At 50.5% G+C, this 22,254-nt stretch overlaps 1 protein-coding gene across 2 annotated transcripts in view; it reads right to left on the bottom strand.

The window, feature by feature from the left end:
• Positions 1 to 22,254, bottom strand: part of LOC111847779 (alpha-1,6-mannosylglycoprotein 6-beta-N-acetylglucosaminyltransferase B) — a 94,349-nt gene that overhangs the window by 44,323 nt on the left and 27,772 nt on the right. For both annotated transcript variants that reach the window (XM_072712183.1, XM_072712184.1), the window contains 6 exons: positions 19,249 to 19,393; positions 12,982 to 13,091; positions 9,095 to 9,171; positions 8,740 to 8,910; positions 6,740 to 6,904; positions 1,643 to 1,812 (listed from right to left, as the gene is read on the bottom strand). In XM_072712183.1, the coding sequence (XP_072568284.1) occupies positions 1,643 to 1,812; positions 6,740 to 6,904; positions 8,740 to 8,910; positions 9,095 to 9,171; positions 12,982 to 13,091; positions 19,249 to 19,393 (838 nt within the window). The remainder of the gene's footprint in view (positions 1 to 1,642; positions 1,813 to 6,739; positions 6,905 to 8,739; positions 8,911 to 9,094; positions 9,172 to 12,981; positions 13,092 to 19,248; positions 19,394 to 22,254) is intronic.

Below are 22,254 nucleotides of genomic sequence, written 5' to 3'. Positions count from 1 at the left end.
TAATCCATTTGCGTACAGTCTCATTTGCATAATCACATTTGGTAAATCAGCCTCGCCGGCAGTACATCCGTCGTTACCCTCTCGTTCTGTCTTATTAAACGCAGCCTCTGGGTCGAGATCCTCCTTGCTGTCAGCTCCTGTGGCATGTGCATTTTACACTGATGTGACTGCGATCATTCACCCGCCTTTCAAGTGCTTATCGGGGTCATGGCGGGTGGCGGGGGGCCGTAGTCCTCCCTGGATGGCACATATTCACACTCAGCCTCGCACATAATCATATCCTACAGGCACCTTAGTGACACCAGTTAGCGTAACTGTAGGCATATGGTCTGCGAGCGGAATCCCACATGACACGTGTAGAACATGCAAACTCCGCACACAGGGCAGTGAGGACGGGGTTCAATCCCCCAAACTGGTACTCGGCTATATGAAGGTGCTTTCCATTTTTGCCTGCACTCCCCCAGCCCCCCCAAAGTCTTTAACAGCCAGACCCACAGAAAAGTGACTGTCTCCAGGGACCTGGCCAATCAGAACCATGGAGAGCAACACCATACTGCAGGTCAAGGCGCAGCAATTGCAGTGAAAAATGCGACTGTATCTAATTTAGGGGGTGAGCCGGGTGAAGGAAGCATGTCTGCTGATATCTAGAGCCCAGTACTTGCAGGAACCACACGCAACCCCCCCCCCCCTTCAGCTTGGAACACTCACTGCCTCAATTAACCTCTAAGCTTCCTCAGATATTCACTCACACCAAACAGGCAATTTAGAACACCTTGCTGTCAAAATACCTCCCCCCTCCCCCATAAACCCCATGCAACACAAGTAGGGGGCAGGAATCAAACCCCCACCTCTGTAAGTGTGAGTGGCAGCCCCTGATTGAGTTACACGAAGTTACAGTCTTTACCAGCATTACTCTTTTGTGTGCATGAGGTAAGTGTCATGAAAGATTCTGAGGGTTATTTATGCGTTGGTTTTGTCCAGAGAAACTTACCCGGAGCCACAATCTGCACTGACGTACATGTCAGCGTATTCATAGTGAAGGGTGTTATTTCCCAGAATATTTAAGGCATGAACATCTTGCAAAGGCTATGGCAGCTTTCAGACCAGCAATAGCATTTTTAGCTGCAGAGACACCAAGTCACACGATGCACGGGATTCTGCGCTGCCGGTACTGTCATACGACACTGGGGGCCTGTCGCCCCCAGAAAAGGCAGAAAAATACAAATCAACTGTTCCGCTGCAGTTTTAGATAAACGGGGGTGATGTACAACTCTGTGGGTTAGGGCTCTGTGCTCATGACTGGAAGGTTGCTGGGTCAAATCCCAGCTGGTAGAGTAATTTCACCAGTGGATAATCGAGCAAGATCCTTAACACTGATTGTTCCAGAGACTGTCTGACCATTTTCACAACAGAGATCGTCTGATAAATAAATAGCATAAAACAGATATTGCTGAGTGGAGAATCTAATCAGGTGAACATATGGGTTAACAGTTTACATATGTAACAGTTTACACTGGATATCATAACACCACCAACTCTCTGTAAAAATTCTAGTTGACAGACAGAAAGTCTGGCCGTTCCCTTGGTTATAACAAGACTTGTGATTGGCTCTCAGGGCAGACGCAGGTTCAAGAGGACTCACCCCTGCAGGTCCTTCACAGAAACGGAGATCTTGAGGTTGTGCCCGAGGACGTAGAGGGCGGTCAGGATGTCGGCCCACTGCACCATCTCCCCCAGGGGCCCCCCCTTCAGCACCTTGGGGCTGAACACGTCACCGGACTCCTCCGTCAGGAAGCCCACGTGGACCAGGATCTGGAGAAAAGGGTGGGGGGGAGACCTCAGGTGCGAGCCAAACACTCAATCCCCTCGATTTACAGTTGGCCTGGTTCCAGTGGGCCTCCAACACGGCAGTCCAGAGTTTATTGGCAAGTTTGACCTTCAGCACGTGGGCAGCAGTCATTCAGTATGTTACATAAGTGCCTTTGCACACGACTGGCCGCTTATGTAATTACTCTCTCTCTCTGCGGTGCCTGTGCGTGCCTCGCACGTCCGCTGCGGTTTCCAGTGCTTGGCAAAAGGCTGAACCCCCCCCCCCCCACACACACAAACACACACACACCCAACATGATTAAACACTCTCTTCGTACTGCGAAAAAGGCATCCAAGAAAGGTTGCCTGGACGTTCTTCACTGTCCTCTGGTGCAGCCAGCGCCCTAAGCGATACAAGCTCACTCCCTCAGACTCAGAAAACACCTGTTACTCCCATTCGTGATTCTTAGGATTGTCACCTGCCTTTCAGAGCAGATGGGGGAAAAAAGTTACACACAAAAGCACAACCGGAAAATGCACACTGCAAATTTTTCATGAGAAAAGGGGCATCAACAGAAAGCACTGACAGAGAAAGGGACATATTTGTGGAGGACATTAGAATCATTTTATTGTTGTTGACGTTATTTCTTCTGCTGGCGAGCCTGTCGCTGCCTCTTCACGTGGACAGCCGTGGATTCTGTCTGCTTTCGAAGTGCCGCCGTTCGCCAGCCCAGACATGCTCGCCTCGAGCATGTGGGAGTCAGCCCACGCGGGCCAGCGTGTGGCCGCCCACAGGGATGGTGTAGCCTATCCCGAGCGAGCGCTGCTCTGATTTAACAGGCCCAGTCTGGCCACTTCCTGTCAATAAAGAGGACAAATTTTTAACTGCTGTTAAAATATGGCCGGCAGATGGCGTGGGGGGGGTGGGGGGGTTCTGGGACCAGTGAGAATAGTGGCCCACCGGCGAGAGACAGACCAGAATGGCGTCTCTAGTGTACACAGGCTGCCCAGTCGACACCCCCAAGCATGGCTGTCTGGATGAAGAAGCAGCTCGTTTCCAGGAAATGACATAAGAAAGGCATTCGGAGGGAGATCCAAACCGGCCTGAGGGCGCAGGATGGACCACACCTGCGTTAGATGGATTATTCTAATCTTTCTCTGAATGGCTCTAAAGTTCTGGGGAAAAGATCAGATGAATTGTGGGTAATCTGCGTGCTGTGTGAAAGGGCAGCAGGGCTTGCAGCGCATATAGCGATAAAGTGGAATGAAGGCCGACCATCCTCCTCCTCCTCCTCCTCTCCCACAAGGCTCCTGTAAGAGGGTGACGGCAGCACGAGCCACACTCAGCACAAAGCTGACCCAGAAATAAGGGACTGAAAAAAGAAACCCAGCTGTCCTGCCCTTGTGAGGCAGCAGCGGTGCGCTGATGTTCTCCTGAAGGAGCGGGACGATCTTATTCCTCGCACACGCCCTCCTCCTCGGCATGCCAGAGGGCGGACAGGAAGGAAGGAGCGCTCCCAGGAGGTGCGGCTGGGAGCCCAACCAGCCCCGGCCCCTGGATGGTGGAGTCCAGGGCGGAGGTGACCCACAGCTGTCAGGCCTCCAGGAGCTGGGTTCTCCCTGGGGAAACCAGAAGCTGACTGAGGCGGCCCTGTTACTGCAGGCGGTAACAGAGAACAGGATAACGGCAAGAGGGGTACGGAGAACACGGGGCGTGCTGGCACGTCGCTGGCACACTGCGTCCCTCGTGAAGGAAAAAAAAAAAAACTAAATTAAAAAATGAGCCTCATCCACGGCTGACTGGGCACCTGCAGCCTTTGTAATGAGATCAAGGCTTCTATTGTCTCTGCTTTTGTCTCAATGTGCTGCCGCAGCGTGTACAGTAGAATGATACTGTCCCCGAATTAATCGCATTTACAGTTAAATTTGCAGTTGCATATGCAGTTAAGCGACTTGTAACGTGAAGTGGCACAGCGGCACAGACCGATAGCAGTTTTAGCAAAGGGCCGCTTTCACCATGAGCCGCTGGTTGCACAAGACAGCTGGTAGGTCACCCCGCTGTGAAGGGAGCGTCGCAGTGACAGGCTGGGCTACTGTCACCCCCGCCGCTCCTCGAATGGGAGGGGACCTTGTTATCTGCCACATGGGGCACCAGTCGAGGGGGGTTTGGCAGCGGGTGCTGGCATCTGTCATCCCTGAATGACACATGTGCCCTCTGAGTTCATGGGCACAGATGTCCAAGAGGCAGAGAGAGAGCAGTACCCTACCTTCCCCAGCCCGGAAGTACCACCACTTTGCCTCGTCACAGGGTGAAACCAGCCGCACGCTTTAAGGCGACCACTAGAGGGAGCCTACTTATGTTGTTAAGTAAAGCCAGTGTAAACAGTTAACATCAGTAATTAACTTGGAAAAACAACCAGCCAAAAATACCTCAGAAATCCCGGGGTGAACACGTGCCACCACAATCAGCTACCCCCCGAAAAAAAAAAAAAAACGTGTGTACCTGTATATACACATCCCCTACAGGGTTGCCAGTTTTGGTCAGCTGGCTGGCGTGAGATTTTCAATTCGAGACAGGTCTGCACACACATTTACATGTATGTAAGAGTTTTATTACCTTGAAAACAGTCTGTAGGGTTGTAAAGTACCGCAAAGATTTTAATGTAGCTAATTTTAGGTTTATAATGGAATAATATAGATTTGTTGTAAGATTACTTGCGTGAGCATATCTATAATCAGTTACCCCAGAAATCCCCGGGTGTACGCACAGCCTCCGTAATCAGCTAACATACGCAGCATGGAGAAACCAGCAGCAGAAAGTAACCCGGTATTCACAAAGCAGACATGAGTATGAAAAGTGTCAGACCGCACCTGTTTAAGTGGCTTAGCGGCTGGCTCTGCACGGGAAACACAGAGGAGCCGTAAGAAAGGGACTCGGCGCGCCGTGGCGTGACGCGATCAGTAGGGAAATGAGTGCAGGTGAAAATTAATGACGGGCGGCGCTTATCAGCAATAAGCCTGGCAGACCGCATACCCGGTGGGGGATTATCTGTTTCACACCACGCCGGTGCCATCATTTCCGTTAGAACCAAGGAAGCTGGGGCCCGGTGATTGCACGCTGCGTTTGGTTTGTTTCCGCGCACCTCCGAAAAAAACAATAATAAAATTAAATAAACTTGTGCTTTCCTGCTATTCATGCTGGAGCCTGAACTACCAGCCGAATATTTTTAGCAATCAATCGGCTGCACTTTGCATCCGCCTCGGTACCCAGCAAACTTCACGTTTGTTGCCGCTCTTTGAACCGTAACGTTTCCCGATTTAGGGGCACGAGTGGCTTTGATCAGATCGGCGCTCCTGAGAACAACCAGAACATCCCCTTCTCAAGGTCAGAGTGGCTGGAGACCAGGGTGGGGTAGGATAGAGCGGGTGAGGAGGGGTCCTGAAACAGAACGGATGATTCACTACCATCAGTGTACGAAAAAAAAAAAACAATACACAGGCAGAACAAAATAATGTGCAGTTTCTGGGTTGTCCTTTGAAAAGTGGGAGCGGGACTTGCAGGATGGAGCCGGAATAATTTTTTTCTCTATTAAGGGAACACAGACACCCTTCTTCCTTCCTTCCTCCAGGGAGTCCGGTCCAGATGCAGAGGTCGCCCACTTACAGATTAAGAACCGTGCTGGGGGGCCAGCTGAGACGATCCGTCTGCTGTGGAACGCGCTGCTTAATTATTCTAATCCCAGGCGCATGACACACACAAACAAATATACAAATGAGAAAATGATTCCCTAATTCGTACCACAGGAGCAGCGCAGCTTCCAATCACAGATAAATATCAGTTTGCTTATGCATGCCTGACTCTCTCTCTCTCTCTCTCTCTCACCTCTTAACTTTTGAGGAGATGGCTTATTGACTAGCACCCAGATAAGGAATGAAGGTTATTGTGCATTTGCTGGGATTTGGAAACTCTCCAGACCATTATACCCTGACAAATTGGAGGGTTTGTGGAATTAAAGCAGTCAAAACCGGCCAGGAGCACCTCGCATTCGCAAGGTTGCATTGTCACCGCGGCGACCGTCACCACGGAGGCCCTCGCATGTGCTTCCGCGGTGCCGCCGCATCTCCCCTACAGCCGGTGCCTGTTAATAATGCAGGATGTGTGCATAGCCAGTGATGGAGGCTAATGACTCGTGAGGCGTGAGGCCGCTGGTGGGTGGCGGAGGTGCCGCGAGGGCAGTGTCACAGGTGGAGATGCTCCGGGGCGGTGACATCCCAAATGAGGACAGATAGCAGGGAGGATCCCCACTAATTCGTTTCCCCCCCCTCGTTGCATGAACGAGGCCCTCGCTCCAGCTCCCGTGTTCGTCGGAGGGAATATTAATTCTCTTGAGTGTGGCCGCTGGGGCCAATATTTTACTCCTGCCTGATTTATCGTGATCCTCCACCCAGTCCGTACTTAACGTTCCGCTGGCCGATGCCATATAAAATAGGTTCCTCATTTATGAACAAAGATGGGGCCCGTTGCACAAATACGGGCATCTACGGGCAGTAAAATGTCAGCCAGATAAAGGAAAGCAACACAATAAGCCATAAATCTGCCCATGGATCATTTCCCCCCCCACATCCCCCAATGACACGTGAATGAGCTTCCCAGCTCCTGCCATTTAAATCCAGGTCGCCTAGGGAGATGTCACTTAATCTGCCGGAGCCTCCACCCCCTCGCAGTCTACACTGTCTTCAGATGCTTGAAATGTTTCCCCAACTCGCGCCTTTCCCTAATTAGGTATGATGAACATCTTTGCGCAGATGTGTGATGGCACTCGTGAACATCTGGAGTGGCCCAGGAATGAACGTCGCCGCTGCAAAATGACAGATAGACGCCGGTCGCTATGTGTCTTGACCCCCCCCCCCCCCCCCCCATCCCACTCACCCTCTTTTGCTCCCTCCAGCGTCTGTGCAGCTTGGTGTCCAGCCGGTGGGCAGCGATGCCCCACTGTGCAGCCAGCCTGCGGATCCTCCTCTTCATGAAGCTCAGAGACTCCTTGCCCGTGCCCACCTGCTCCAGGAGGGCGGTGACATCAGTGCGGAAGGCCGCCTGCAGGGGTGGGGTCAGGAGCGGTAGACCAATAGGCAGTAAGCTGGCTTTAACAGAAAATTTGAACAGCCAATAAAGATGAAGATTTACTAGGTTAGGATAGTCAGAAAACTTTGATATGTAGTGTGACTTTAACTTACATCTACAGGTTGTACCAGAGGATGAACATACATAACAAAAGGGATAGGCCATATTATTTAGACAATATTCAGTCTATGACTGTATTCAGTTGGTTGCGCAAAGAAATTTAGATATTTGGAGCACAGTGCAATATTGGGACCATGGCAGCTATTTCTTCTACATCCATTACAGGGCCTCTGTAAGCCTGGAGCCTATTCCAGGAAACACAGGGCACAAGACAGGGGGCATTCTGGACAGGATGCCAGTCCATCACAGGGCACAAGACAGGGGGCATTCTGGACAGGATGCCAGTCCATCACAGGGCACAAGACAGGAGGCATTCTGGACAGGATGCCAGTCCATCACAGGGCACAAGACAGGGGACATTCTGGCTGGACTGGACTGGACAAAATCACACATAAGATGACCACCGTCTGGATTTCGTACGGACTTTCCATTTTTCCAGCCCCTTGTCTGGACTGCTACTGGGTGTCCTCCCTTTGACCCCCTTGTCCTCCTTTTCCCTCCCCCCTACCCACCTCCCTGTCAAAATGGAGTGCCACTGTCTCTTACGCCAGTCACACAAAAAACATTACACACACATACTACAGAAGCTGAGAATAAATCACACACTACGGGCAATCTAGAATTACCAGTTCACCAATTCGTATGACTTTGGACTATGGAGGGAAACCCAACAGCACGAGGAGAAAGTGCGATCTCCACACACAGAGCCTCCACCGAATTGAACCCCCATTTGTGGAGGTGTGATGCTACAGGGCCAACCACAAATCTCAAATGGATGGATAACAGAACTGACGACAAGCTAATGATGATTCCTGTTTTATTGCAAAGATACATCGGATTAAGTCAAGTAGAAGAGGTACAGAGACGGGTGCAGCGAGCCTGAGCAATTAAGCCACACGTGAGGAAAATCCTTAGCAGCAGCTAGCGGTAGTGAGTCGCCGCGGGAGACGACATTCAACAATAATGGGTTGTGACGCGACGGTGAGACGCTGTGCGGCAGCCAAAATAAAACGCACCTTTCAACGGAAATGCATATTGAGGCGAAAGCTCCGGAATTTTCATATCTCACAGTCTACGGCAACCCGCAAAGCTAATGCACGGTGAAAGCTTTTGTAAATGAATATGCAAATGAGAACCCAGGTTTAATGATTGCAGGTATAGTGCTAGGAAAAGGAACCGTCAGCTGCGGGTCTGTCACGTGCGTCGGGGAATTAAGAGAGTCGAACACGGTGTTTTATTTGTGGTGGCCATATATGGGCAATGGGCAGTTAAGAGACGCCACTCTGCCTGGCTGCAATTATATTAGACTGCCAGAGAAAAGCTGAGTACTTGCAGGAAACCCACTCAACACAGGGAGATCATGATTCGAACCCTTAACCCTGGAGGTGTGAGACAATAGCACTTCCCACAGAAATTGCATATTGTTACTTTCTGGTTTAATTCAAAGGAATGTGCTGCTCTTTCAGCTACTAAAAATGACTACATGTCACTAAAGCCTATATTTGTTTCTAACAAAGCCGTGTACAACAAAACTATTAACTACCATTCACAAGATCAACCGGGAAGCAACTAGTCGCACATTGGTATAGCCTGCCTGCTAGGAGAGGACACAGCCCTGTGAAGGGACAGCGGAATGACTCCCACTGATTAGGCGTACGTGTCTCCCATCGCTGTAACTGGGCACTCACTTGTCTCCTCTCTGGCGTCTTGCCCACAGTCTCGGGTCTGCTGTGATTCCTCCAGGCCAGCGGGGGGCAGAACCATTCAACCTCACTCAGGTAGACAAGGAAGGAGCAGTCTGAGCCGTCCACACCATAGAAGGCATAGCAGGGGTCTGAAGTCCAGCGGGCCCGCATCCACTGTAAAAAAAAACACAGGCATAATGGTTCTACGTCTTTCCATTTGACTGCAGTTTGCTGTGTAGCAAATAGTTTTATAGAAAATGGGCTGAACACAAAAACATCTTTTTCACATTATACAATTACTGAAGGGGAAGGACATGAAAATGGCAAAACAAATTACAGATGGAGAAGCAGGACTCACGTCCACTTTACTGGAGCAGTCTGGGTATCGGGGGTCTTTGGGAACCTCGCACTGGCTGCTGGATCCCTCTCTGACCACTGGGGGGGGGGACACGAGCGCAGAAGGAATAATAAACATTAAAACGACCTAAGTTTGGTGCAGTAAATGTCAGCTGCGTCTACATGACTTTAACAATCTGCAACATCCATCCATCCACAGACTGTACCCACCTGTCCTATTCAGGGAATCCAGAGCCTATGGGCACAAGGCAGGAAACAACCCAGGATGGGGTGCCAACCCATCTTTCACTCATACATGCACACCTACAGGCAAATTAGTAACTCCAATTAACCTCGGCATGTTTTTGTACTGTGGTGGGACATTGGAGCACCCAGAGGAATCCCCATGATGGCACGGGGGGAGCATGCAAACCCCACACACAGAGTCAAGGCAGAGACTCAAACCCTGCTGAAGCAACAGCGCTAAACATTAACTACCACCAATCTGCGGCAGCATATCATACTTACAGCATGTTGTTTTGAATTTTTGTTCTCTGCAGTAAGTCTAATAGTAGTAGTAGAACAATATTATAAGTTACTTGTTTAAGGTTAAAACAGCAGCTCTCCTGTTCTGGGGCTGATCCCGGCCGCATCAGCAGCCATGGCAGCAGTGCGAAGCTGGCTCACTGCGAAGCTGGCTCAACGCGAAGCTGGCTCACTTAGCAGTGCCGGATCCAATCTATTTCAGGTCACTGGAACAGAATCGGGGGCCTCCTGGTCCAGTACACCCCCCCCCCCCCCCCAAATCCACCAAGGAAGAGCTTCCCGCCACATCCTTGGACGCATTCAGTCCCTGGGTTTCCCAGAAAGGTGGCAGCTCATTGAGGTGTGAATCATCGCATTAATTGCTTCAGTGCGCTATCTAAATGCTTCATCGCCGGGCTGCAACTTCCCACCGTATTCGTTTAAGGGGACAGGACAACGGATTGATAAAGTCATTTCTGGCCGCCTAAATTCACGTAATTAATGGACGGGGAGGCGTTCATATCCGTGGGGCAGCAGAACGAGAGACATCGCTGGCAGAACACGGCACATTCAGTTTGATTATATTAATGAGCAGTGGGCCGGGGATTGGTAGTGGGGTTAGGGTGGGGGGGGGGGCACTTGGGACGTCTATCTGGACGTCAAGCGCAGCACCATGGAGAGCGACGCATGTTCAGAAGTCTATCCACACCACCGCAATGAATGTTTCATTACAGACTGTCACTTTATATGCATTATTTTTGTACCGCAAATCATCGTTATTTCTCTGTCATGTCAACATATATTATTTCTTGGCTGGAGAGCTGGTGGTGTGGCAAGGGGGGGAGGGAGTGGAGTGGGGGCTGCAGTGTGTTGCAATGTGTTTCCCTGGATTGTTTTCCACGTCAGAGAGTGAATGACTAGGCGTCAGCTGGGTCCAGACCCCCCCCCCACACACACACACATGAAATATTTATTACTTGTTGAAAATAGAAGATGCACACCAGGGAAATCAGTCACTTCCTGCATGGCGGTGGCCGTGTGAGGGAGGCCAGCATGATAGGGACCCAGGGCTGACGCCTCTCTGCAGCGCCGCCGTGACGCCCCAGGGTCCCGTCCTACACACGGGTCTCCTGTATGTGTTTCCCCCACATTTTGCCATGAAGTCTGAGCTGAATCCTCGCTGTCAGATGGGTAGATGGAGAACCACGAGGCAGAGCGGGCTGTATGAAAACGCAAGGCAGCCATACAGGGGCTCAGGCGCCGGGTCTTGGGAAGGGTGCGATGAGGGAAACCCATGGATTTTCCCTGTCCGGGAATAATGTGCAGGAAACCTCACACTCCCCTGCGCCCCCCCCCCCCCATCCTACAGTCACTGGATCTGCCTCGAAAAGGCTGGATACCGCATCGCATTTCACTCCAGCCATGTTCCTGTAATCTCCCCGCTGACACCGTGAGAATTACTCTCAGTCTATGCACCACGAGGATGACTGACAGCGGATTGAAGCTGCACTGCACAACAGCTGCATTAACTCTTCTGTCTGCTTGTCTGCTTTGTAAGGATTTATTTTGAACGGATTCTGCACTTTGTACCAAGTTTCCAAACATTCTCCATTGTAAAAGCATAACCAGACGAGATTGTGTGTGATTGAAACTTCCGATAGAAGATCAGTGGGTGACATGATGGCTCAGTGTGTGCCACTGTAGCCTCTCGCCTCTAGGGCTTCGATTCCTGCCGGGGGGGTCTGCAGTTTCCATGCCCTCCCCCCCCCCCCCCCCCCCCCGGCGTCTGCATGAGTTTCCTCTAGGTTCACCATTCATGCTGTAAGATGAACTCTTCTGACCAAATGTCCCCACAAGGTCAAAATAACAAGTTTTTATCACATTGTGGGGACATTTCATCACAACCGATCACCTAACAGCATGTTTTTTGGACTGTAGGTGAAAACCAGTGAACCTGGAGGAGTCTCACACAAACGCAGGGGTGACTTAGGAACGGCAGAACTCCCCTGCAGGAATCATGGGAAGCTCAATTTTATAAAAATCTGTGACTGCAATCAAAAAAATAAAAATGCCAGAAGTCTCATATTTTGTTTGGTTACTTGTGGTTAAGGTTAGGGCTAGATAGGGGTTAAGGTTGTCATGATTGGGATTAGAGGTATTCCCATAAAAATGAATGGACGATCCTCATTTAGATAGGTATGCGGGTGAGTGTGTGTATGTGTGTGTGCCCTGCAATAGACTGGCATCCCATCCAAGGGGTCCCTTAAGCCCTCTGTTTATTGGATTGGCTCCAAACTACCAAGCAATCCTGCATTAAGTAAACGGTTATGGAAGATGAACCGATGAACGATTAAAGGGGCTATTTAGCTGGTTAATCATGGTGTGTTGTGCTTAATTAAGTCTGTAGCTGGTTGCTGACTGCAATGTGGTGAGGCTGCCTCTGTGCTGTTATCGAACATATCACTGGCCTGCTGGGATAAGCCATTAGTAGATCTTACATAACATCTTCTCATCATCTGCATAAAAAGACTGTTTTTCACAAAAAGATGAGTGGTTTTTCTCCCATCAGCGATACTTTGGCCACATCCACACGAACGCAGTTGGAGTATAATGTAACGTGAATGGGCTTGGAGGAGGATCAAACGATCCCCCGCCTGGGATTAATGGAGACGCGGATGTGGAGGAGCAGTTACACGACCAGAAACGGGGGCATTTATATTCAGCGTCCACCGTGCTCCTCTGATATCGATTACGTGTTTCCTGGGAGATTAAGAGTCTGGGGGGCAGCACAGTGCATCTCCACGCGGCTCACGGTTTGCACAACTCACTAGCCCATCCCCTCCCGATTTGCATTTTTGAAAACATGGGATTAATATTTTAATATTTATTTATAGACCCAGTTTTGCTACAATGCAGCCCTTTAGGGCACGAGAGCTAAATCCTCTGCCAACTGCCAAACAGAAGCAAAAAATATTTTGGCTCCAAATTCCATCCATCCATCCATCCATCCATCCATCTCCTAACTGCTTGCCCTGTTCAGTGTTTCAGGAGAGTCTGGAGCCTATCCTAGGCATCACATGGCACAAAGACGCTGCATAGGATTCCAATCCTTGAATCAATACTATTAACAAACATTACATCAGATGCTAAATGAGTTGAGTACAGTTACTTAAGTACAGCTTAATCTGGCAGCTATCTGAAGGGTTCCTGGTAGCTACAAGCTGAGCCAAGAGGAAGCTCTGTGGCCTCATGCTCGTTTCCTGGCCCTGCCACCTGATTCCCGCTGGTTCTGCCCCACCCCCCCCCCCCCCCGATAACCCCGCCCCCAACCCTCCTCGACCCTCCCAGCTGTCCCGTGGTCCAGGCCCCCCACGTTTGCTGTACCTCTGCCCATGGCCACGCTGTGCTGCAGGATCTGCTCCATCCGCACAGCCACGTTGGACACGTTCTGGGCGATGGCCTGGATCCGCTCCACCAGGCCGGCTAGCTGAAACCTGCCAACAGAGGGAGACAGAGGGAGGCTCTAAGATGCTTACCTCCCTCCCGGGCGTTAATTCGCACTCCAAGCCCCCAATGCTGCCAGAAGACAAAGACATCCCTGAGAAGATAAACTCCAGGCTCCCCCCCTCTACAAGAGCACCACGTCCTTCCCATGCAAACTAAGCCATTTATGCCATCTTACCTGCTGGAAGAAAGAGGTCTGGGAAATAAACCAAGCTAGGAATGGCACTTTTGGAGTTGGCGCTTAGAAAACAAACTGCTCCGACTGTAATAATGAGACTGCAGTGTGAAAACAAGCCCCTTTTTGTTCTCGGGGAATGGAATGACATTAACAAGCAGGAGAGATTGGAATGGAGAGTCACTTGGATGGAACTCGAAACGGAACTTCTAACAGACCAATGGGATCACTTGCTGGGATAAGTGAGTTACTTACAGCACTAGGGCTGGTGCCTGAGAGATGAAATGCACCGGTGAACAAGCAGACTGGCGTGGCTTTTAATTGCTGAACTCAGAAGTGATGTTTACAGGGTGAGTGTGAAATACAGGGACAGCATATAGCACAACAGCACCCCCAGAGGCAATGTGTGGCTCAGCAGGTTATGACTTCTGTGATCAGAAGGTAGCAGGTTTGAATCTCAGGGTCTTTGGGCCCTTGAGCAAAGGCCCTTAATGACTCCAGGGCCACTGCATGCTGGCTGACCCTGTAATCCAACCCCAAGCTTCAGTCTCACCTGTATGTGTGTTTGTCTCAAAGGAGCATAAGATGGAATATGCACAAAGAAGCCATCCAGTGTGCCTGTACCCAAAGTTGTGCAAATGGAAGATAAATCATCATTTCGTTTCAGACCGAGAGCGGAGGTGGTGCCAAGGGTGGATCCGAGAGGAACACCTCTGCTGGAGAGGACTAGGAGCAGCTCCCTGAAGCACGTCTCACTAACACTCGATTTGTTCCACTGATTAGTGGATTAATTCATGCAGGAAGGAAATTATTCCTCAGCATGGGCACCAACTTGGAGCATTGCAGGCTTTGTGTAAATGAGGGGGGAGCTCGGTGTAGCCTCTGCTCATCGACAGTGTGTCAAGCGCCGGGGGGGGGGGGGGGCGGGGGTTGTTAAGAAAACACAGGCTGGTCTTCTGCAAACAATCCCGGAGCCAAATGGCCAGCGGTGCGGAAACATGGAGCTCGGGGCCGATCTCTGGATCCCACAGGATGCTGTGCAAACTGGTTCCACTCCTTTGGGGTCAAGGGGCCAGACGTCCGACACACTTTTAAACGACACGTGACCCACATGGGTCAAGCAGCCAGGATAGGGGAGATGAGGATGCCCACCTTCGCTTTTCATGTGTGAGCTGGGACAGGCTGGTATCCCAGTTGCGTAGAAGAAACTGGGAGCGCCCCCCCCCCCCCCATCCGTTAGGCCCCCTGTCCCCCCACCCCATCTCCCACAGCTATCCGGCAGCTTAAGCTCTGAGCGGCAGAAAGAAGCCAACTTTTAGTGACATTTAAGCCCCCGTATGTGTGTGGCGAGGCCGCCCCCCCAGGAGGACTCATCTTCAAGTCTGTGCCAAAAACAGCCACAGGGGGCGTCTCTGGCCCGAGTGCTTCTTTCATGCCAGATATGAAATATAATTCAGTCTGCCAAGGTGAGAAAGCCTCCCCCCGGTGACGGCACAGTGCTGCCAACAAAGCAGCCGTAATGCTTTTTAAAGCGGGCTTTAAGGAGCCCCTCCCCACCCCCCAGTCACAGGGGCGACCTTCCTAAATGCCACCTGTCAGCCCACACACTCTCCGGGGGTGTCCTCTGATCTCTCGGCTCGTGGACGACACCCCCATCCCTCCGGCCGACACCTGGAAGCACCTCACTATACTTCGCTTGCCAAGCTTGTCACCACTAGACATCAATGGGGGGGGGGGGGGCGCATAAAGATGGAAAAGAAGAATAGACAGAATAGATGGAGACAGATGGAAGGAGGTGACAGCTGTTGGTAACTGCTCTCTGTAAATCACACAAAATGGCAGAGCCCTCGGTCGCTATAAGGTGTCTTACGTTTAAAAAATAAGGATTTCCCCTTTATTTCTCACTTTCCTGCACCCACTATTTCAAACATTTACATATACATAATTACTTTTAGATTTCACTTTTCCATACCCCCATTACAAACATTTACATATATTTACATAATTACTGCAGGCTCATTTACATATTTCCACACTAGGAGACATGAAAGTGGTTCTGGTTAAAACCCAATGCCTGTGCAGACTGCCCCGGTTTATTTATTGTTTTTTGTAAATGGAGCTGAAACCTTAGCAACATAAAGTCTCCTGCGAGGGCCCCGGTCAGGCAGTGGGGGGGTGGGGGTGGGGGCACGCAAGGCCAGGCTTGCGTATCGGAAGCCAGCTATGCTCAGGCCAAACCCAAGGAATAACAGGTGTGGCAGGAATGACTGGGAAAGAAAAAGGTACAGAGACGGGAGTCTGGTTAGATTACTGGGGCTTGAGAACGACTGAATATGCTAATTTAGATGGTTACTTGAGAAGGAGGGACAGGTGGATGAGCTCAGTTCAGGTAACTGGGGCCACCCGACGCTCCTGCCTGGGATGGCCACATCCCCCTTCCCTCACAGTAAAATAAGCAAAGTTTTGGAGGGATTTCATGGCCTGAAATATCTTCCCTTAGCAGGGTGTGCTACTAAGAGGACATTGTACAAAAAGCAGTAATGTGTAAGTGGCAGCCCCCCCACCTCCACCCCGCTCACGCCAGGCTGACCCCGCAGATGGGGGCCACACACATCAGATCACATCCCCTCCCGCGAGCCACAATGAGTGCCGCCGGGCTCCTGGCTCTGTCAGCACGCACCGGTGTGGGGCCATTAGCATCGCTGCACCCCCCCCCCCCCCGATACCAATCACCCAACACATAAAGGTCTCTCTGCCCTCCTGATCACACATGTACATCCTCAACCAGAAAACAGGAGTGACAGACCTCAAAGAAAGAAGCTGAATCAAGGGAACGAGGTGAGGGTAGGGACTGGCTATGCCATACAGGTCCTCCACCCAGATTTACTGAAGTTCACCTTGGATAAGCTTCCAGATCTGCAACAGTCTGGCTCCCACGCCCAAGCCCCAAGCCCAAACCCAAGCCCAAACCCAAACTCAAACCCAAGCCCAAGCCCAAGCCCAAATCCCAAAGCCCACGTCCACAGCTCAAACTCAAACCCAAACCCAAGCCCAAACCCAAACCAAAACCCAAACCCAAACCCAAACCAAAACCCAAACCCAAGCACAAGCCCCATGCCTGTATCCCAGACTCTGAGAAAATCAAACAGGTGTCTCCATACTGGCACAAACAGGTTCCTGGGTCAGACTCCTCACACAGACCCCACCCTCCGGTTGTTCGATCGCAGCTAATAAGCTATAAGCCCCTCCCCCCTGGGCACCCCCCTCTTGGGTGCCCATGGTAATATCACTTGACCCCTGCGATATTTCGGAGGCGTTCTTTTCTCCACTGTATTAAGTTGGAGGAACACCACATGCTGTGCTGCATTGTCTTCTTCTCTACGTGCCTGAAACTAACCTCATTAATCACATCATACCCCCCACGCCCCCTCCTCCCACATCCCCTCCCATCCCCAGCATATGTCTATGAGACACCGTTAGCTGGAGATCTTGCCATTGCAAAAGTGAGAATTCAGGAAGATGGATGAAGCATTCGTCTCTTCCATCACCTTCCGGTTTGCGGACGTCACACAGCTAAAGAGTGAGCACAGGTCCTGTGCAAATGGTGTCTGGTTTTCTGAGGAACCTTGAGGAACATCTCTCGGTCTCCACGTGACGGGAGTGGGTTTATCCTAAAGGCCTTGAATTGTGGAGGACAAGGAGCGTCAGTTTACTTCCATGCAGGTGGTCGCTGACATATTTTCATGCTACAAAAAAAACTGCATGAAAGATTCCGTGTAACAGGCAGTTATTATATGTAAATGATGGATGGCATGATGCAGACTAGTACAGCTTTGTGGTTGTGGCATATTGTAATATGCACCAAATAGATACTCTGAGAAGACTCTTGATGAATTTTAATGTGTGTGAATCCAAAGAATAAGCCTATCTGGGCCGGCAGCGGGGGGCATATTTAACAGCCACGCCCCAAAATAGGTGGAGAAAAGATTGCAGTAGCAGGGGGGTTTTGGGGATCTGGTGCACCAAAGCTGTAAGGGAAGGGGGCAGCCATAGAGGGGGGGGGGGGGGCAGAGAAGATGCCGGTACTGAAAGATAGAGCCGCACTGAGCTGTATGAGATGAGAAGGACGCAGACAGGTTTGACCGGCATCAGGTCAACTTCACTCTCTCTCCACATCTCGGGGAGGACAACGAAGACCCCAGCGTGGGGTGCGGTGTGGAGGTGGGGGGGTATTAACCAAGCGACTGCAAATGAGCGTTGCTCGGTAACAGCCCACAAACCCGTCTGCACCTTCCCCCGCTTTTCTTTATCGTTTCTTTTTCCCCATTTCTTGCTCACCCTCCCCACCGTGGCGGAGATCCTAAAACGAGCGTTCATCTCCGGTTGGCAGGCTGCAGTCACGCTGGGAAAGTATAGCCGGGCGTTAAAATGGCTCTCTGAGGCCGCTGTGCGAGGACTGTCTGGGCCGGCATCAAAGACAGGGACAGGGGCTCGGAGGGACACCCCAGGAAGGGGCCGCTTGAAGTGCTCAGAGATGATATCGCCTGCTCTTCTTGTATGATTAGAGGGGAGCGGATCAGTGCCACTGTCAGGCTGCACCGCAGGGTTTTCTGAAGCCGATCCCAGCCACCGATCATCATTGACTGCAGACCCACTCTGAAGGGGAAGAGCTTGAGTGGCCTGGACATCATCAGCCAGTGAAATACGGTTTCCATAAACATTTACCTATGCCTTTATCTGAGGTGAATTACAGCAGTAAGGACAATGTATGAACTCTCCCTGAAATTCGAACCCATGATAGTTGCTGAAACGGGCGAATTTTAATGTTCTGGAATTTTACGGGCGGGTAATTCATTACACACGGGCGGGTAGCAGGTCAATCAAAACAGTATTGCAGCCTGCAAAAATAACATATAAGCGAAAATATCTATGTACAAATTGTCATCATCACAGTGTGTCCAGTATGTCGGGGGTACCTTATGGCGCTTTCGATTATTTCTTTCCAAGTCGGAACTCGGATGAAAACGTCACAAAATGTCACAAAAAACGTCACTTCCTTTCGGAACCACGCCTCTTTTATGACGTTGATGTTGGACAAGATTTTGTTGTCCGAGTTGCCCCTGTGACTTTTCAACATGGCGGCTTACACACTCAACAGTAATTCTATTTTATAAATCTTTAAAAATGTTTATTTTGTTAAATGTATTAATAGTTATAAATGTAACTGCACATGTTCAATTTAGAGAATACCATATCATGACCGTAAACAGTATCCAGGCATGCAATATCAGATTTTTACCAGACTTGTTAGTGTCTTTGGTTTGTTTGTAGTTTGTTTGCCTCTCGAAAAAAGAATATCGCTATGAATGTGCTAAAATATTTTATAAAGCTTTTAATGCGGTTTGACTAGTTCGTGTTTCTTGTTTGTTTGTCTCTCGAGAAAAAATAATCTCACTCCAAATCTGCTAAAATATAAAGCAACAACACACAGCAGCGTGTTCATGGAGGCAGCCATGTTTGTTCCGAGATGTGGTAGCTCGAATGGGAGATTGTCGGACGTGACGTCACTCAACTTGGAATATCCGAGTTCCGAGAGAAAAACGAATGCACCATTAGATAACCGCCTCGACAAACATTCACATACACGTCTGAATCCTTGCTGAAGCGTGTCGTCGTGTTCTCTCTTTCACGCTCGTCACAGTATGGATAGCTCAGATCTATCTGATTTGATTTTGTGTTAAACGGACTTTTTCGTTTCAATTCAAAATTCATGTAGGCCTAGCGCTTGTCACGTTGAGAGGTGCATAGAAAAAATAATTGTGTGTAATTTATCATGGGTGCGGATTTCACTTTGAAATAATCACGGGTGCACGGGCGGGTGTGGTGCTGTACTGTGTGGGTGCAGGCGGGTGCGGGTTCTCCAAAAGTGGACCCGTGCAGGACCTTGCCCACCCATTCCCAGGCTCCTGCACCTGTTGATCGTGGAGCTGAGCTCATCCAGCCGACGGGAGTCAGTGGAGTTGTCCAACTTGGAGAGGGTGTCAACCCTTTTCATGATGACTTCCAGCATGTCGCTGATCTTGCGCAGAACCCCACGGGACTCCAGGTTCCCCAGCACTGCATGGGAAGACAGAGGAACATGGAGAAGGTGAAAAAGAGCCGGAGGGAAGAAGGCATCAGACGCAGTGGTGGGTGCGATTTATTGTTGTGGAGGGGCTATAGCCAGCAGGAACAAAAAGCTTCTGTCAGTTGTTTATGGGCCACTGACCCCTGAGACGACCCAGGACTCACGCGGTATCAGCCGGACCGGGTCACTCTCTGAGGCCCAACCTCCTGCCTGAAGGGCGCTGACCACAAATTGCTTGTGTACCTTTAAACTCCGGCACAGATTTATGTCTGGGGACCTTTCTTAACCTTTCAGGGGGAACAGAATGAGGCAGGCTGAGATTATGAAAAGGGGGAGGGGGAGTTAACAGCTGCCCCCTAAGGCGCTGCAAAGATTGACTGACCCTAAGCCCCCTTGCAGAATGGATCTAAAGGAAGCCCTGGAGTCGCGGCCCGTGGTATAACCTTATCCCCCGGCCCCCCGGAAACTATTATCTACTGCAGGCCTTCTGTGGCTAAGGTCATTTTGAGACGGCCCCTTACGACGGGGCAGCCATATTGATCCATTACCATGCTGATTCCAAATGAAATTAAAAGGAGACGTGTGGTAGTAAACTCCTCACTGCACTGTTATTTACTGAGGTCGGCCAGCCAGGTTTCTGGCTCGGCTCGATGCATCTGCAAATTCCTGTCATTAACCTCTCCGCCGAGACCGAGTCGATTACCGGGAGCAGCTCTGCAATGTCTCCCGGGGTTCCTCCACATCCCTTATCGGCGTCACACGGGAGGGCCGGGAAGGGAACATGTGTCACCTCTTTTGTTATCCCCACTGACGACCGGCGGCTACGCCGCGGGCGATCCCGGACGAAGGAATGCCCAGCTGTCAGTAACCGGGCCTCTGGGAACTGAAACTTTAAAGTTTCGATCAAGCTCCTGGTACCAGGATGTTCTGGGGTCTGGGCGTACAGCCTGGAGGGAGGAGGGGGTGCACGGTAAGAGAGTGGGGCTGGAGGTGCAGGCAGCTGCTGGATCCGCGTTTGCAGGTACTGCATGAGGGAGCAGCGCCGGGATCAGATGGGGAAATGGTAATCGCTTATCTACCCTGCTTCAGGAAAAAAATACATTTCCATACATTAGCATGTATTACCTCCTCCCCGCAGCCGGGGGCAGCACACACATTCAGCTATGGATCACAGCCGTGCTCCGGCCCATATGTTCAACTGCCCCCCCCCCCCCCAACTTTGACCATGACGACACAGCGACCAAGGTCAAACAGATTGTACTCATATTGATAAAAAAAAAAAAAAAACATTTACACAAACATCACAAGCTAAACGCAAACTCTTATTAATAGACCTGGGGCCTGTTTCACCCTGAAATCCTGACAAATGAGCTTCCTGATGAGAAAAGTAATGCAAGATGTCACTGACATTATGCCATATGAGATTCTTACAGACCTACAACTTAGGATATAAAAAAAGACTTTATAAGATTATGGATATTATTGCACATCGTGATCCTATAATGGATAGTCAGGATGAAAGATGGATGATACCATAGCAAGAATATTAATGCTACCGTGGAACACTTCTGAATATATATCTATCCATCCATCTTCCAACCTCTTCTCCCAGTCAGGGTCGTCAGCTGCCTGGAGCCAATCCCAGGCAGCATATGTCTGGGCTCCAGCTGTCATGGGATGCACCTGGATGCCACTACCCCTCCCCCCCCTGCCCCCGAGGGAGAAAATGACAAAAACCATCCCCTTTGAAAATATTACACCCTCCCTCACCATCCAACTAAAATGTTCTGCGTAATTTCACACACATAAAGGTACATCTACCAACTATAATACTGGTATTGAACTGGCAGACCCCAGTACTAAACATAACCACATGATCATTACCCCCTGCTCCACTCGAACCCCCCTGCAGAGATTTGACACCCACAACCATCCCCCTTGACAGTTTATCCAGCTTCTCCATCTTTCTATCTTATTTTAATTCCACACGTTAAGGACTTTGGGCTGCATTTCATGTACTGTATGAAAAGTGTGATATATAAAAAGATTATTATTATTTAATGACCATGTGACTTTGGGGCGGCACGGTGGTGCAGTGATTAGCTTTGCTGCCTCACACCTCTGGGACCCGGATTCATGTCTCTGCCGTTGCTCCATGTATGTGGAGGTTGTAAGTTCTCCCCATGTCATCCTTCCCCCAGATACTTGGCCACAGTCAAAAAACATTCTAAAGTGTGAATAGTGTGTTAGTGCCCTTCCTCTGGGTCATTCATCTAGCCTCAGCATCCACCCCTCCCCCACAACCCTAAACAGGACAAGTGAGTACGGAAATGGATGGAAACAGAAATTGATAGAATGTGTAACTATGGGAGCCTGCATTACACAGGGAGAGCAGGGAGGTCCTTTAACAGGGAGGTCCATGGGCAGGGAGGTGCTTGGGCAGGGAGGTGCATGGACAGGGAGGTGCATGGACAGGGAGGTGCATGGGCAGGGAGGGCCATGGGCAGGGAGGTCCATGAACAGAGAGGTGCATGGGCAGGGAGGTGCATGGACAGGGAGTTCCATGGGCAGGGAGGTGCATGAACAGGGAGGTGCATGGGCAGGGAGGTGCATGAACAGGGAGGTCCATGAACAGGGAGGTGCATGGGCAGGGAGGTGCATGAACAGGGAGGTGCATGGGCAGGGAGGTCCATGAACAGGGAGGTCCATGAACAGGGAGGTGCATGAACAGGGAGGTGCATGGGCAGGGAGGTGCATGAACAGGGAGGTGCATGGGCAGGGAGGACCATGAACAGGGAGGTGCATGAACAGGGAGGTCCATGAACAGGGAGGTGCATGAACAGGGAGGTCC

The sequence above is a fragment of the Paramormyrops kingsleyae genome, chromosome 5 (genome assembly GCF_048594095.1).
Source record: "Paramormyrops kingsleyae isolate MSU_618 chromosome 5, PKINGS_0.4, whole genome shotgun sequence".
NCBI classification, from domain to species: Eukaryota; Metazoa; Chordata; class Actinopteri; order Osteoglossiformes; family Mormyridae; genus Paramormyrops; species Paramormyrops kingsleyae.
Note: the sequence above shows the minus strand (reverse complement) of the source record. Positions and strands in the feature narration are given on the sequence as shown.